Consider the following 17,162-nt stretch of genomic DNA (forward strand, 5'->3'; position numbering starts at 1 on the left):
CTTTACCTAGGTGCACAGCAACCCAAAACACTGAGACACCAAGGTCTGCAGCAAAGAGAGGGTCCATCAGCAAGGCCGCCAAGCAAGGAGATGGGAAAACAAACCCCAAATCCAGTTCCCCTCAGGCAAGGGCCTTGTGTGTTTATGGGATGAAGATCAAAGAAGCAGGTCATCTGAGACACAGGGACCGTGGGGAAAGGTGATGGAAAAGGGTGTCCCGGTCATCGCTTTGTGCAGGCATAGCTCAGCAACAGGCCTCTGCACGTTCGCACACTCAGTTGAAAGGTCAGTGGTCCCAGCCAGTCTCAACCAGCTCAGCTCAAACTGGACACTGCTGACTCTTGCTCAGCTGAACTAGACACAGCTGACTCCAGCTTTCTGGAAAACAACCGGAGCAAGCGTCTTATTGCTTAGGCGCCTTGCAGCCTGAAGGACGAGCCAGACGTCTGCAGCAACAATAAAAATCACCTTGATGAGTAAAGGCAGGTGCGATGTGTTTGACTAATCCTTGGTTTCAATCCCTCAGACCCAGCCAGGCCTCACCTGTTCCAGGCTGCACCTCCGAGGCCCCATTGACCCATCCCCCCACTAGTCCCCCCAGGGATCTGTTGCTGCCCCCGTGACACTGAGCACTTCTCACTGTCAGCATTACCTTCTCTACTGGCCTGTGAGGTTACTGTTCTTTACGTTCTAACCACCAATTCTCCTGACACAGAAAAAGTGCTCAGACATATCTGCTGAATGAACCAGAAAGGCCATGATAGCTCAGCCTTAGCAAGAGTCAAGGTAGCAAATGGAAGCTGGTCCACGCAGACCCTCAGTGCTCTGAGGGCCCTGTGGCAGCCAGGCCTGCCATGAGCCACCATCCTGGAGTTCAGACCTTCCCCCGCCCCCTCCTGGAGTGCCTCAGCGCTAGCCTGCATGACCAACAGAATAAGATGGAGGTGACAGCACGTGACTCTGAAGCCGCTTCTGCCTTGCTCAGTCCTGGAGGGAGCCAGACACCAGGCTGTAAGGGCACTCATGCTGGCGTGTGGACAGGCTCCCAAGCAGAGGAACTCAGTCCTCACACCCACAGCCAGCATCAGCTTGCCCACAGCGTGAGGGAGCCACTGAGCAGGGGAGGAAACCTTGAGCCCCAAGCCAAGCCTTAAGATGGAGTAGCCTCAGCCACCACCTTCTTTTTAAATTTTTATTTTGCTGCACTGGGTCTTAGTTTCAGCGTCTGGGATCTAGTTCCCTGACTAGGGATTGAATCCAGGCCCTCTTGCATTGGGAGCATGGGGTCTTAGCCACTGGACCACCAGGGACGTCCCAGTCACTGGCCACCTCATCAAAGACACCTCATCAAAGCCAGTACTAGCTACTAGCTACTTTGCTCCTGGAGAAACTGAAATTAGGGCTTCACAGGTAGCGCTGGTGGTAAAGAACCTGCCTGCCAGTGCTGGAGATGTAAGAGGTGTGGGTTCACTCCCTGAGTTGGGAAGATCCCCTGGAAGAGGGCACGGCAACCCACTCCAGTATTCTTGCCTGGAGAATCTCATGGACAGAGGAGCCTGGCGGGCTACAGTCCATGGGGTAAGACACAACTGAAGAGAATTAGCACGCACGCACGCATGTTTACTAAGGTTTTGAAACCAAAGGAAATCGTTAAATCCATCACACCTGTACCTGGCCTCATTTATCAAGCTTGCTTTCACTGCCACCACAAAAGGCTTGCGTGTCCTCCACACGTCACCGAGCACAAACAATAAGATGTTTGCCCAAGTTGTTTTCTAAGAATTTGGAGTCAGTTGTGTCTGGTTCAGGCTCCAGCTAGTTAAGGCTGGTTGGGACCACCAAGCCTCCCACTGGGCACGCACGAGTGTCCACCTGGTGACCTTTGAGACATCGGGGGTCCAAAAGACCACCTTCAGAACCTGCTAACTGCTCCATCTACTGAACAAGCGTCCTATGGAAAAACCCACAGCTTAGTCAAGGTCTGCTCAGAACAACAGTGAAACTCACCTTTTATTTCCCATCACCTTTCCCCTCTCCCTACATCTCAGACCACGCTGCGTCCTTACCCTGTGAATACCCCAGCCCCTCACCACTGGGGAGGTAGAGGTCAGTGTCAAGCAGGGTTGTTCTCCCTTTTCATGTCCTGGGGCTTGGACGAAAGCAGAGGGAGCAGAAAGTAAACCTCAGGGAGAGAAACCAAGGCCAATCTCCCAGGGCAGAGAACAGGGGAGTAGGTCACAAACATGGTCTGTGGCCTGAGGCCTGCCGCCCTCTGCCCCTGAAGCCTGCGTCCCACTGGACCAGGCCCACAGGCTGACCTTGAACAGCCGCTCTTACTCAATTTCTTGACTTTACAGCGGAGGATAGACTTGTCCTCGGAGTTGGGTGGAAAACTACAGGTCACGAGGCAGAAAGTGGTTCCTGGTACTTGTGCAGATGAGCAAAAACAGAAGTTTTGAGACCTCCAAAAGTTTTTGAAAAACTTTGAAAAGAATCAGAAGTTTTGGAAGCTGTGTTTTTAAAGGGTCCCCCTGTGGCTGTGGCCAGACATTGGCCTCTGGCTTGAGTCCTGAGTTCCCCCTGGGCTTGAGAACGGGGCAGGCGGTGACCAGGCTGGGCCCTCCCCAGGGCAAGAGAGCCTGCCCCTGCCGGGGGGCAAGGACCAGGGTCCTCCGCCCTCAGCTGTTCCCACCCCCGCCTCAGCCCTCCCACTGGGGGAGTTTCTGACCTTTTCTCCTACATCATCACTGCTTCTACCCCACCCACCCACCCCCCACCCCCGGTCTCTCTCATGCTCCAGGGCACTAAGGCCCCATCTTTCCCTCCTGGGACTCTGGTCAATCCCACCTCTCCTGTGGCCTCCACCAGTCTTCAGTACAATGAAAGGCTTGGGCACATGGATAGCTCCAGAGGCCAGGTCATTTAGAGCCACCATCACAATTCTCTGGGGTTTTTTTTGTACCATTCGCTACCTGCTGTTCTTTACTCCACACATTCTGCAACCCAGTAAATGTATTTTAAAGGCCATGACTATAAGTGGAAAACCAGCTTTCCTCACTATAAATAGAAGGAAATAGTAACAATCAGCGACCTGAAAAGAAAACACCAGGAGTAAGTCCTGCCCGGGACACTCCCCCTCGCAGTGGGGAGGCCAGTTCTCTCCTTGGCTACCTCTGTCAGGTTAAGTCCTCACACCACTTCAGGCACCATCAGGCCCCAACTTTGGTCAACAACGGACTTCCTTTCAGATCTACCAGTTTTGGACTCCCCTGGAGGTTCAGGGGTTAGGACTCCGTACATCCACTGCAGGGGGCACCGGTTCAACCCCTGGTTGGGGAACTAATATCCTGAACATGGAGCAGCCAAAAAATTAAAAAAAAAAAACAGAGCTACTGGTTTAATTATTTTTCTGTTTCTTTCTCCTTTCTTTCCCCAATAAAAATCATAACGTACATGTAAGTACAATCCTCTGGTCTGAAAGTATGTGCTGAAAAAGTCTATTTTTTTCTTTTTTCGCCAGCACCTACCCACAGAGCAAGACACCAGCATTGTCTGGGGAGCTATAATGGCTGTGTTTCCAGCATCCCTGCCCACTAGCCCTGACAGATACCGCAGCAGTTCCTGCCAGGAAATTCCCTGCTGCATGGAAAACCCAGAGAAGGAAGCAGAGCCCCGTGGACCTCTCAGGTTCCACCCAGAGCTGCAGGAGTAAAACAAGTCCATCATCTCGGGCCCAGGGATCCACAGGGACCCGGGAGCCTGTGACGAGACACACACACCACCCGGCCTCAGGCAGCCGCCTCTGTGCCTATTCTACCATGGCCAAGGTGGCTTGGACCCTGTGTACCACTTGATAGAGCCCTCAGGGAAAAGTGTTGCCACCTCCATTTTGCAAAAAAGAAAATCAGGGCCAAGATCTAACTCGAGGTCAGCACCAAGTTCAGCTTCACTCCTTCCAAGGCCGCGGGTAAAGTGATCCTGGGCATCTGGGGGGAGATCCTGGTAACCCCCCAGCCCACCTGCCAATCCACGGTCTTCCCTGGGCTCTTCTCCTGGTGACCAGGCGCCTCGTCCAGCCTTCTTTCCCCTTAAGGACCGTGACCCCCGTCAACTGGGCCACCGCCCCAGAGGGCAGCTGAGCCCTGGCTACAGGGCTAGGTCCTGACGTCAAGGATCACCTGCCACCCAACCCCCCTGCTGGGGCAGACAGGGCTCAGCAGCAGGGGGCGGGGGATGGGTGAAGAGCCCCCAGACTCGGGCAGGGTCTCCACTGTGCTCTTTCCCAGCCTTCTCCAAGACCAGGTGGACTCAGGACAACTGGCCCATCGTCCTTACAAGCAGCAGGCAGAGCGAGTGAGGCTCAGGTCAGAACCTGAGTCCCACCCGACCCCTGGCTCTCACCCCCAGGGCCTGGGACCCTCCTGCTTCCTCCCCTGCTGGCCTTGTAGTAGAGGGTCTTGGAGAACCTCACATCAATGCTTCCCAACTCTTCTCCACCCAGGACCCCTGTTATTCCCCAAATGGTGTTCTCACCGAACAAACCACACATGCTGCATCTGTTTTCCACATGTGGTCAGGGATGGGCGGCCACTCAGATGCACGCCCAGGCAGTGGGAGAACCTCCCTGACTCCGCCCTCAGGAGCTTGGGGGCCTCGACACACATTTGTGAGCAACTGCTGGAAACTCGCAATGCCCACAACCCACGTGGTCTTCAAAGCCCCCAACACTGAGAAACCCACTGAAACGTCCTGTCCAGCCATCTCTGCCCCCAGCAAGATGAGTCCTCCATCTCTGCTGGGGGGGGGGGCAGTGCTCCAATGGGCAGCCCCCTCTTCCAGCTCTCATCTGTGCCCAGGTTTGTCCCCGGCATGGGGAGCTTTCAAAGTGGGCACTCCCTTACATCGCCAGGGCTGGAGAGCACTCTGCCCAGAAATATGTTGAAGGGAGGGAAGGATGGGAAGATGAGGGAAGAAAGGAATCTGAGCTTCAGCAAGAGCCCAACTCTCCAGGGAAGAACTGGCTCCTGTTTGCACACTCGGGGCAGCTCCGTCTCCTGGGGCTCCTGTGACCACCCCCTCCCGTCCTCAGACCCACGGCAGGTATGCGGCTCAAGGAAATGCTGTGGAAGGAATGAGTGAGCAGGTTAGCATCATCGGCACCCACATGGGTACCCACAGCTCTGGATGCAGGAAAACTCAGTTTGCCGAGAGCACCTGCAACCCCCTCCCCAGATCTGACTCCCATCTGGGTCCCAGGTCAGCCAGGCAGAAAAACCGGGGCTCCAGGCTTGGCTCTGGGGGGCAAAGCAGGCACGGGGGGCTGCAAGTCGCCCAGGAGAGCACCATCGGCTCCCAAAGTGACTCAGACTTGACTTGGGCAACAGAGGCCTCCAGCCTGGGCCGTGCTTACCACCCCGATTCTCCCAGCACACCGCCCCCTGCCCAGTGGGGCGGAGAAGGCCCAGGCCGGGGGCACCAGGCAGAACCGTGGCTTTGGGGGCAGATGAGTGCTTCATTCTTTTCTCGCCTTCTCACCTCAGCCACCAAGCACCTGGGAGCATGAAGCAGAGGGCCAAGCCAGGGACCCCAGAACATCAAGGACTCCCGGACCAACTGTGGGTTCAGAACATTGAGGGGGGCCACACGTGACCTTTTCCGAAGCTCTCCAGGTACTTTAATTGGCAGCCAGCACTCAGAATCATGGCTTATAGTACACTCTGCTATATTTAAGATGGATAACCAGCAAGGACCTGCTGTACAGCACAGGGAACTCTGCTCAGTGTTAGGTAGCAGCCTGTATGGGAGCGGAGTTTGGGAGAGAATGAATACATGTGTATGTATGGCTGAGTCCCTCTCTGTTCACCTGAAACTATCACAACATTGTTAACTGGCTATTCTGCAATGCAAAATAACAAGTTTAAATTTAAAAAAAAAAATAAAAGGAATCACGGCTTATAGCAAAGGCGGACTCAGGCTGGACTGGCAGGAATGACATGGAAAGTTCCTGCCGTGCCCTGGGGCTGGGACTAGGCGGGAAAGAGACCCAAGTGCCAGAGATAGCAAACAGATGCAGGTGAGCAAGAAGAAGCTTGCAGAGGCACGGGCCCTTTCCCAGGTTGTGGTAAGGTGGAGTGGAGCATGGAAGGAGCAGATGAGGTCATCTGTGCTGGGTGATGCCAGGAGGGAGGAGGCAGGCCCTGGCTTCTCAGATGCAGGGCTGCACCCTCTAGATTGTAACCACCTAGCAGAATCTGGGTGAGAGGGCCGTGTTCATGACCCCAAAGCTCAGAAGCCGGGTGGGGTGACAGAGCAAATGGGGCTGGATAATTAATCTAGAGGGTTCCTGAAAACCTGGAGCACCTGCTCTTCCTGACTTTGCGGGGGAAGAGAGGAGCATCAATCTGAAGTCTTATCAGCTGGACCCAGTGGCCTGACGTCCAGATCATCATCTGTCCTGCCAGTTACCTGCCCTGGAATCTCCTACTTCCCTCCTCCACCGAGTGATGGTTAATTCTGTGTGTCATCTTGGTGGGTCTAAGAGATGCCCCAAGAGCTGGAGGAGCCGTGTTCCTGGGACCAGGTGGGAGGGGTGTGTACAGCAGTGATGGGAATTTGACCTGGTTCAGCAGATTTCCCTCCCCAGTGCCAGGGGGCGAGGCGGGGGCATCGCCCAATCCATTGAGGGTTCAAGCAGAACGAAAAGGTGGGGAAGGGCGAGTTCACTCCCTGCTTTGAGCCAAGACCTCCGCCTTCCCCCGCCCTTGGACAGGGGTCTCCTGGTTTGAGCCTTCAGGCTGACATCAGGGTGTACCCCATCAGCCCCCTGAAGCCTAACCTTCAGGTTTGGACTGAACTCTCCTGGGCCTCCACCCGCAGGGAGCATGTCCTGGGGCTTTGTTTCCATAATGCACGAGCCAGTTCCCATGACAAACCTTCCTACGTCTTTACAGACCCTGTGGTTGTTCAGTCGCTCAGTTGTGTCCGACTCTTTGTGACCCCATGGACTGCAGCACACCAGGCTCTCCCGTCCTTCACAGATATGACTTAGTGACTGAGCAACAACAAAAAACATAATTCATTAAAATTATTACCTCGAAGGATTTGGGGGAATTTTTGTTTTAGTTGAAATTAGTTTTGTTTTCGCCAAAGTGGTTTCACCCCAGCCAGTTCCCGTAGATGTTGTCAGTTTAGTTCTGCTCGGCCAAATGTCAATTTTGTGTGTGACTCACATTTCAGACATGAGCAATTATCAAATACTTTAAACATACGCAAAATATCGCTTTGACGGAGGCAGTTAACAAATCTGTAAATTGAAAGGAGTATTGAAGCAGCAGTCTGTTTTGAAAATCTATTCGAGAGAAACCCACCCCATCCATCTACAATTCTTAAGGCCAAGGGTTTAGCTACTCCACCTTGAAAGGAATCGGTTCCCTTCTCCAATATACTAAAAAAGAAAGAAAGACCCAGAGACCATCATCTCTATCGGGTTATGGTTCAATGCTGACATGAACTGACAGCAGCAAAACCAATTTCCAAGCCACAAACTAAAATATCCAACTGAACAAAGAAAACTTCAGAGAAATATTCAGAAACTGCTCAGAGCATCTTATCCGATGTGAATCTCTGTAATCGTTAGTGTCCTTAGAGATAATTGTTTGGTAAATTGGGGATGAACAGCAAGTTGACGGTTTGCAGAACTAGTCTTAGCAAGTGGACTTTCAGAGAAATGGCTTTTGGAGGCCCAGGTTTCCTGATGTGGCCTAGAGCCAGGACCTTCCACCTGGCTCTGCAGTTCCCCTGGGGTCGAGACTGGGTGGGGCTGCTTCTGCTGCTGCTAAGTCACTTCAGTCGTGTCCGACTCCATGTGACCCCACAGACGGCAGCCCACCAGGCTCCCCTGTCCCCGGGATTCTCCAGGCAAGAACACTGGAGTGGGGGGAGTGGATAACCTGGGGTCCCCACTCCAAGGTCATTCAGGCTCCCTGAAGCCGATGTGAAGCCGTTTCTGTGCCCCCTGCAGTGTCAGGTGGAAGGAGAAAGGCACTCAAATGCAGGCGCACAGCTTGGAGAGGCTGGTCCAGCAGACCCTCTCCAGGGCTACTTCCTCCAGGGGCGGGGCTGCCGGGAATCTCCATGGAAATCAACTGTGCCGGTGGAGCCCTGAGGTCTCTCCAGGTCCTTCTCTCATCAGAGCCCTGAAACAAGTCACTTCCTCTTCCAGACTCACGATTCCCTCTCTGTTCCCGGGGCAACAGATGAAGAGAAACTGCTGCGACTTTCTTCCTGCCTTGTGGCCCCAGCAAGCCCTTTTCAGCAACAGCTCAGCAGGGATGAGCCTCAAAGTTCTCACACCAGCCAGAGGCTGCTGGGCTTCATCTCTCTCTTTCCCTCTGCGAGCTCTAACCATCCATGAACTGCTTGTATTATTCTCAGTATAACATCTTTACACACACGGATATGGAGAGTAAAATAGCTTCCTTGTATTAGCATCCTGGGCTTGCCCGGTGACTCAACAGTTAAGAATCTGCCTGTCAACACAGAAGATGCAGAAGACCCAGGTTCAATCCCTGGGTCGGGAAGATCTCCTGGAGGAGGGCATGGCAACAGTATTCTTGCCTGGAGAATCCCTTGGACAGAGGACACTGGGCGGGCTACAGTCCATGGGGTCCCAGAGTCAGACACAACTGAAGTGACTAAGCACATGCGTACATTAGCATCCTAGCACCAGCCAGCCTAGGGAACCAAGCGCTTCTGGGCTCCCTCCTCCCTCTCCTTTTCTTTCCTCCCCTCCTCCTCCCCACCCTTCTCTTCCTCCCCTCCTCCCTGCTCCCCGCGCCCACCCCCGCAGTCCTGGAGTCTGCTCTTCCCAGGTATGAGCCTCATACTTCTTCAAAGTCAGAAGAATCATTTTTTTCTTTTTTTTTAAGGGGAGAAGATCAGTTTTATGTACCACAGGCTGCAACTGTTCTTCTCAGAGGTTGGGGCCTCACAGGACAGTAAGATGTCAAAATTAACATGGGATTCCCCATGTTTCAAAGAAAGTACATGAAGGGAAAAAAAAAAATCTGCCATCGGAGTCATTTCGTTAAAGAAAGGACATTTGAACTATAGAAAGAGCATACTTCTCAGAACTTTAAAAACTGAATACATCAAGTTCATCCAAAACATCTTTATTTTCCTTGTTTCCATGCAGAGCCTGGAGCCCTTCACCTTGGACCAGCTTGGCATTTAGGAATCCCTCATTTAGAAACTCACCTTCTGTGACCTGCATCCCTAAGAGAATGGGGACTTTCTGGGGGAGTCCATCTCCACCCTGGACACCCCACCCCTGAGATCTCAGGAAGGAGGAGCATCCTCCGTCCCCTTCCTCATCTCCCTCTTATCTCCACCAGACGCCACACCTGCTCCCGCCCTGGGAACCCTCAGGGACCAGAGCTCCTGCCTCTCTTCTCTGTCTTCCTCCCCGCTGTAGCCCAGGCCTGAGCAGGGGACTGCAGGGAGGCCCCGAGGACAGGGCTAGGATGGACCGAGCAGCAAGTATGATGTCATGGGGCCCCAGTGACCCACTGAAAATATCCCCAAGTGGAAACACTCCATCAGTGCTAGAGCACACCCAGATGGTCTGGCCCCACCCCCTCTGCACAGGTACATTGCTCTGTCATTAGCCCTCGAACAGGAATAGGGGAGGGTAAAGGGCTGGGCAGGTGTTTTGCAATAGCCCCCCAGGTAAGCAGACTCTGTCTGTCCCCGCCTTCCACTGAGAATCTCTGCCTTGGTTCTGCCAGGATGGTTTTTAGAAACACACAGCAAAAACCCAGGTTCCAATGGCACCTCAGCTTGACATCAGGTGGTGGAAGTGGGGCTGCTCCTCCCATCTCTGACTTCTGGCCTCTCCCCAGCTCCTCTGTGGGCACATGCACACCCAGGGAGCTGCTTCAGAGCCCCAACCCCAAAGGGGCCCCAAAGGGCTGGAGCCGAAGGGTTTAGGGGCACCTTCCTCCCTGAGCCACGTCTTTCTAGGATCTGATGGGAAACACCCCCCACCCCTCAAATGTGACCCCCTCCCATTACCCCATCACAGCATCTCTGGTCCTTCCCACTTCTTGACCATCCTGCCCTCCTTCAGGTAAAGCAGGGCTGGTCCTCCAGGGCAACTTGGCTCTAGAAGTCCCCGTATCTCAAATGCAGGACATACACACACACAGAGAGTTTTCTTTCAGCTGGCTGCATGCAAAGGGTGATAAATGTCACCAGTGGGGCAGGCGTGTCCCAGCCCTGGTCCCAACTCTGGCCCCAGGTTCTGACTGGAACTCAGGCAGACACTCGAGTCCCGTCTGTCCCATCCCACCCATAGCTCTCCCCGCACCCTCCTCAATCACAGGCATCAAAAGGGGGCCTCCTGGAGTCCTAGGGTCCCCCACTAGGGCTGAGTGGAACGGGGAGAGGCTCAAGAGAACCCCACGTGCCCCCGCTGTTGCCCTTCAATGACCCCACCCAACCCCCACCCTCCCCAGCGCCCCCTACCCCCATTCAAGCACAATCGTACACCTTGGAGCTCACATCCCTTTATTCCAACCAGCGCATCAGTTTGGGTCTCCTCACAACAGCTCTGCAAGATAGGGAGCACCCCCGTCTCCCAAGCACTCTCCATCTGGCCGGGCAGATCGCGCCCCAGGCCACGGGGAAGGGGGAAGCCCCTCCCGTCCACCACCGACTGTCCCCACATAGAAGCAGGGCCTGGCCGGGCGTTGGGACCAGAGTCGGGCAGAGGCAGGGGCAGCAGGGCAGGCGGGGGGCCTCAGTTCTGGGTGAGGATGCGCACGAACTCCTCGTAATTCACCCGGCCGTCTTGGTCCACGTCCGCCTCCCGGATCATGGCGTCCAGCTCATCCTGAGACAGCTTCTCCCCCAGCTGGGCGGTGGCCTGCCTGAGCTCGTCCACACTGATATAGCCATCGTTGTCCTGGTCAAAGGCACGGAAGATATCCCGCAGGCCCTCCTCCGTGACCGAGGTCTGAAGCCCTGCGGCCATGGCCTCCAGGAACTCCTGGAAGCTGATGACGCCGTTGTTGTCCGTGTCCAGCCGGGCGATGAGCACCTTCAGCTCAGCCTCTGATGGCTTCAGGCACAGCTCCTGCATCACAGTGCCCAGCTCCTGCACAGTGATGGTGCCATCCTTGTCCTTATCGAACCTGTCGAAGGCCTCCTTGAACTCCGCCACCTGCTCTTCGGACAGCTTTTCTGCCATGTCACTAGCACCCGCTACAGAGCTTGCCAGCTCACTGCCAACCTGCCCGAGGGGCTCACGTCAGAGCTGAGACCAGCTCGGGACCAAGGCTATGTGTGTCTGAGAACAGCAGGCGCAGCCTTGCCACTGCTGGGAACCCCCTCCTTTTCTGTGCATCCCAGCAAAGGGAGGAGGACACTCCCCACCCACCCCACGTCCCGGGGCGAGATCCTCCTCCCAGGGAGGGACAGCGGACTGCAGACGGACAAGAAATGCAGGAACTGGAGAGGCAGGCCCGCCCCAGGAGAGGCTGCAGAGAAACAACGTGGCCAGGCCTCGCCCACCCCGACAGCAGAGCACAGTGACCAGGGCACTCTCGCAGTCCAGCCAAGCTCAAGATGGGGGGGCTCAAGACAACTTCTCCAAATTTAGAAACTGGCTTGGGGAGGGGAGGGGAGCCTCACACAGCCCTGGGGACCACGAGGGCTGTGGCCAGCGTTCCTGTTCTCTCTGGGGCTGTCCAGTCCCCATCCTGCAGGGTGGGCTGTGGTAGTAGAGCTGAGTGGGATTCTCCCAGGATGCACTGCAGGCATCATCACTCTCCAGCCCACGGTGGCCAGCAAGTCCTCAGGTGGGGACACGTCTGCCTGCCTTTGGCTTGGAGAAAGGGGGAACTGGGGTGGGCAGAATCGACTGCAAGTACTGCTGAGATTTGTTCATGAAGTGAATGTTTGAAGTGTGATTTCAGAGGCGAGAGGAAGCCTCCAGTATCCCGCAAGGTCCTCTCCTCTAGCTCCGCCCTCTAGCTTCTCTGATTCTGTCCCAAGTCCCCGGTTCTCTACAGAGACCCCAGGAAGGCGGGGTCCCTTCACTTATAACTGCAGAGGGGTCCTGCCTGAGAGCGCTGGGCTGGATCAGGCAGCCCCAAAGATGCCAGGGGTGGGAGGATGTAGAAAGGGGTGGCTAAAGCTGTGTACTTGGTCTGCCTTATGGATTTACTAAGTCAACCCTAAGCAGACAAAGTCCCAGGCTGCATGGTCTTATCTGTTTCATCTCTGCCCACTGCTCTGAAGCAGAGTTTAGACCTAGAGCTCAGGCCCTAGGGACCATACCCAAGTCCTTAGCCCTGAGATCCAAAGCTGTAAAGGGACATTTGCCCTGGGGCCCCCATGGTGACTTTCTCCCTCATGATCCCTATAAATCCCCTGACTTGTCCCAGCTATGCCTCCGGGGGAGGAGCAGACTGCTTTTGTCCTGAGAAATTAGTAAGTTCCACTCCTTCTGGTTCAGCCCATCAGACAGCATTCTGTCCTTCCCCAGAGGGCAGCTGGGCAAACACCTCTCCACCTCACCCCTGGCCACCCTGAGTCGGGAAAGAGACAGGAAACCTTCTGGTTGCCCAACTCCTCACATGAAGGGTTTCCCTGGTGACTTAGTAGTAAGGAACCCACCTGCCAAGGCAGGAGACACAAGAGACCAGGATTCAGTCCCTGGGTCAGGAAGATCCACTGGAGGAGAAATGGCAACCCACTCCAGTATTCTTACCTAGATAATCCCATGGTCAGAGGAGCCTGGCAGGCTATACTCCATGGGATTGCAAAGAGTCAAACACGATTGAGTGCACACAGACATCATGAAGATGATCACTATCTCATCTCAGAGCAGAAGAGTGCAGAAGCCCATACATAATGAGCAATCAATTTCTCAATGAAACTGACAACTGTCTTGGGTGGAGGCTGTGGATTCTCCTGGGAGACCAGCTTCGTAAGCCAGGTGGGGAGGGTGGGACCGCTGATTACTGGGACCAGCCCAGCTCCCTTGCTTATTTTTAAAGAATATTTGAAGATATAAATCTATGCTTTAAATTTCCTTTTCTTCTCATCTCGTTTACTCTCATCGCTGATCCTGCACTGTAAGTGGAGAGCTTTGCAGATACTGTCAGGAGAACTGAACTTTGGGCTCTAATTCCATCCTTAATCTGGGGACTTAATTTGTGTGTCTGTATCTTCAGCTATGAGATAGGATAATAAGTCCCCGTATCTGATCAGACCTCTTAGGATCAAAGCTCGAAGCTTCTTTGATCAACGGAAGGTGCTGTTATTCCATGACCACCTTGTGTTTTGTTGTTGTTGTTCAGTCACTCAGTCGTGTCTGACTCCGCAATCCCATGGACTGCAGCACGCCAGGCTTCCTTGTCCTTCACTGTCCCCTGGAGTTTGCTCACACTCATGTCCATTGAGTGGGTGATGCTATCCAACCATCTCATCCTCTGTCATCCCCTTTTCCTCCTGCCTTCAATCTTTTCCAGCATCAGGGTCTTTTCCAATGAGTCCAGCTCTTCCAATCAGGAGGCCAAAGTATTGGAGTGTCAGCTTTAGCATCAGTCCTTCCAGTGAATATTCAGGGTTGATTTCTCTTAGGAAATCAACTGGTTTGATCTCCCTGCAATCAAAGGGACTCTCAAGAGTGTTCTGCAACACCAGCTGATTCAAAAATATCAATTCTTTGGTGCTTAGCCTTCTTTATGGTCCAACTCTCACAGCCATACATGACTATCGTCATAGCTTTGACGATGCAGTCCTCATGTTTGCATTTGGTGTGAACCAAGCAGGAAATGGCAACCTGCTCCAGTGTTCTTGCCTGGAGAATCCCAGGGATGGGGGAGCCTGGTGGGCTGCCATCTATGGGGTCGCACAGAGTCGGACACAACTGAAGTGACTTAGCAGCAGCAGCAACCATACTCCTAGAAGTATTCACTGGAAGAGGACCTTGCTTTCAAGACCAGCGGGTAAGGGGACAAGGATGGCCGCCTGGGAGGCTGGGGGCTGAGGATGAGGAGACTGGTGGCTGCCACTCCCTGGGCAGCCCTCAGGCACAGGAGGAGGGAGGAGAATCTGTAGACCCAGCAGGGAGGTCGTGGTCCCGCAGGGGCACAGGATGGCTGTGCCTGCTGGCCGCCAACTCTGTCTGCAGAAGGAGAGCCTGGAGCAGAGGAAAAGCGGGGGGCAGAGGAGACTCTGGCAGGTGGGCCAGCGAGCCTGCCCTCCCAGGCCTCATCTGCTCCTGCCCCCTACCTCTGTCTCCCAGGGACACTCAACTTCTCCCAACCCCGGTCCTACAGGAGGAGGCTGGGACAGGAAGGTGACCTCTTCCAGGCTGGCCGGGTGAGTCCTGAGGCCCTCAGGGCAGGGAACCCGCACACTCAGTAGCCATAAGTGTGTGTGTGTGCACGTGAATGTGTGTGGCTGAGTGTGCAGGGGAGGTGTGCAGAGCCAGGTCAAGGGTGGCTCCGCTTCCCAGGGACCTGACACAGCACCCCGCTGCTGTCTGAGTTCTGTGGGCAAAACACCAGGAACCTGCAGGACGGGTCTTGAGGCTCCTCCACCTCCCAGACCTGCAGGGACCTGCCTGTCCGTCCACCTGAGCCAGTCTCCCCAGGAACCTGCCCCGATCTTACCCAAGAGATCCACTCCAAGAAAAGGAAAAAGACACCGTGTAGGGGTCACTGCCGCCCACAAGGCAAACCCCCACTGGCTCCAGCCTGTTGCCCCCACTGGGGCCCCACCGGGCCCCCACTCTGAACACAACGCTCCCACTTGGGCCACACAGCAGGGTCCGAGCAGCAGAGGGTGTGGGGCTGGCCTCCCCACCAGCCTGGGGTGGGTGACTTCACCTCCCTTCCAGGGACCTCCATTTAAAGGAGACGACACAGCGCTGGCTTTATGGGGATGTCAGGGTGACACGAGCGGACAGGAGGCAGTCACTTAGAGCCTGGTATACAGAAGGCACTCAATAATAGGAACCGCGCTGTCCCTCGCTGCCCCATTGCCCAAGTGTTGCTCTCCACCAGGCACCTCCACGCTTCCTTCTGGCATTTGCTTCCAGGCCAAAGGACAAACATCCTTGAAGGGGACCAGGGTCGCTGTTCTAAGATCTCAGAAAGTCTTAATCTGAACTAAACACCTGGGCTCCCAGGTGCAGGGGACAGTGTCTGTCCCGCTTCACTCCTAGTGCTTCTATTGTTTCCTGTTCCTAGTGGCCCTCATGGGGCTGGTGCTCCTGGTGAAGGAGCAGATTCGCTGGACGAGCTGGAGGCCACCTTTCCAGGTCTCTGTTGCAGCAGATGTGTGATTCTGGGGCTGCCAGGGGGTGGACATCACATCACGTGTGTGCGTCTGATTGCTCTGCACCCATGACTCTTCACCAGCCGGGGCTGCTGGGTTTTCAGGGCCCACAACTTGCCTGCACAGGGCAGGCTGGCAGGACTGTCCTCTCCCCTCTTTAGGGGAACTTGGCAGAACACATGTCACGCTCCACCCACCATCCATGCACACGCCTGACCCGGTAACAGTGGACTTGTCTTCTAGCACTTTCTGTAAAAAGTACTTCCATCGAGTGCTTCCAGAGGGCTGAGACTTATCCTGGGACGTCAGGCACTTTCACTTTAACCATCCCAGATGGAAATCTTCCTAAGGTCTCATGTGTTTTATTTCCCATCACTGTAGAACTGGGTGGAATGTCCCTCCGGTGGTCAGAGATGAGTGTGGCCATCAGCTATGTCTCAATGCCCTACTGCCCAATGGGACTCCGGCAGGGGTGCTGGTCACTCGATACATGGTCCTGGCTTGCTGTTTATCTGGTTGGTCCTCCCCACTTCCCGCCCGGTGTCCAACAGCGTCCTCGCCATCTGTGTTGGTGACGTCACTTGAGGAAAAGCCCAGAGTTGCCTTCAGCACTGTGGGCCTGACAAAACAGAAGATGGGGGGCTTTCCTGGTAGCTCAGTGGTGAAGACCCTTCCTGCCAATGCAGGAGACATGGGTTCAATCCCTGATCCAGGAGGATCCCACATGCTGCGGAGCAACTAAGCCCATATGCCACAACTACTGAGTGTGTGTTCTCGAGCCCAAGTGCCTAGAGCCCCTGCTCCACACTAGAGAGGACGCAATTGGAGAGGAGCCTCCACGCTCAGCAGCTAGAGAAAAACCCATACAGCAATGAAGACTCGGTGCTGTAAAAAATAAATCCTTTTTTTTTTTAAAAAAAAAGAAGATGGGGACCCAGTCCTGAGCAAGGGGCACTTGTCTCCCTGTGCTTGTCTGGGGAACGCTGGCCGAGCCGAGCAGGGGTGCTGGTTTAGACCAGGTCAGGGCTGACACCTGGGGAGTGGGGGCGGCTCTGCTCCAGCCACACAATCACACGGCACAACCTGGCAGCTCACCTCTTGCCTGTGGCCAGGATGGCTCAGCCCGGCGCCCAGGATCTGGGTCAGCGTCCCTGCCCCACTCCTTCCTCGTCACGAGATCCCGGAAGCCCTTTCTCTGCCCCCAGAGCTGGGATCTCTCTTTCCCACAATCCTGTCCAGCCAACCAAGATTCCTGGAAACAGAATCTGTCTCTCAGGCTGCTTCCTTCTTCAGGGAAATTGCTCTTTCCTGCTCTGGAGTCTCCTACAGACCCGCTGTCACCAGTCAACAGTGAGGAAGTGTGTTTCTGCTCCCTTCTGCGCCTGATTCCATACAGCCCCAGGACTCTGGCCGCCCTCAGTGATGGGCTGGTGAGAACCTTTTACATCTGTGGTCAGCAGGGGTGGTGGCCCCAGCTTTGCCCTGTTCCCAGCTGTCCCTCCACACCTGCCAGCACCTGCTTGCCTGACCCAGTAAAGCCACGCCCACACCTGCGCTCCCCTGTTTACCTGGGGGAGAGGGTGATAGCCTTCCTCACACCTGTGCTCCCATGTGCCAGGTGCCTTGAGAAGGTCTCTGAGGGTGACCTCATCTCGTCCTCCCTGTTCACTCCTACTTCCAGATGAAGCAACTGAGGCTCAAGAGAAGTCACAAAACGGGGTCATGGACAAGCCAGGGTTTTAGATCTGGGCTTGCCAGACCGCGAAGCCCGAGCCTTCTGCCTCTCATGGCATCTGCCCAGAGCAGAGCCC

At 55.0% G+C, this 17,162-nt stretch overlaps 1 protein-coding gene across 1 annotated transcript; it reads right to left on the reverse strand.

The window, feature by feature from the left end:
* Window positions 1–10,549: 10,549 nt before the first annotated feature.
* LOC129555444 (calmodulin-like) lies at window positions 10,550–11,393 on the reverse strand. The gene has a single exon (XM_055424877.2). The coding sequence runs from the start codon at window positions 11,246–11,248 to the stop codon at window positions 10,799–10,801; it is 450 nt and encodes a 149-aa protein (XP_055280852.1). The 5' UTR covers window positions 11,249–11,393; the 3' UTR covers window positions 10,550–10,798.
* Window positions 11,394–17,162: the final 5,769 nt, after the last annotated feature.

Source organism: Moschus berezovskii, chromosome 15 (assembly GCF_049115385.1).
Source record: "Moschus berezovskii isolate FMDL1 chromosome 15, NW_MosBer_1.0, whole genome shotgun sequence".
Taxonomy (NCBI): domain Eukaryota; kingdom Metazoa; phylum Chordata; class Mammalia; order Artiodactyla; family Moschidae; genus Moschus; species Moschus berezovskii.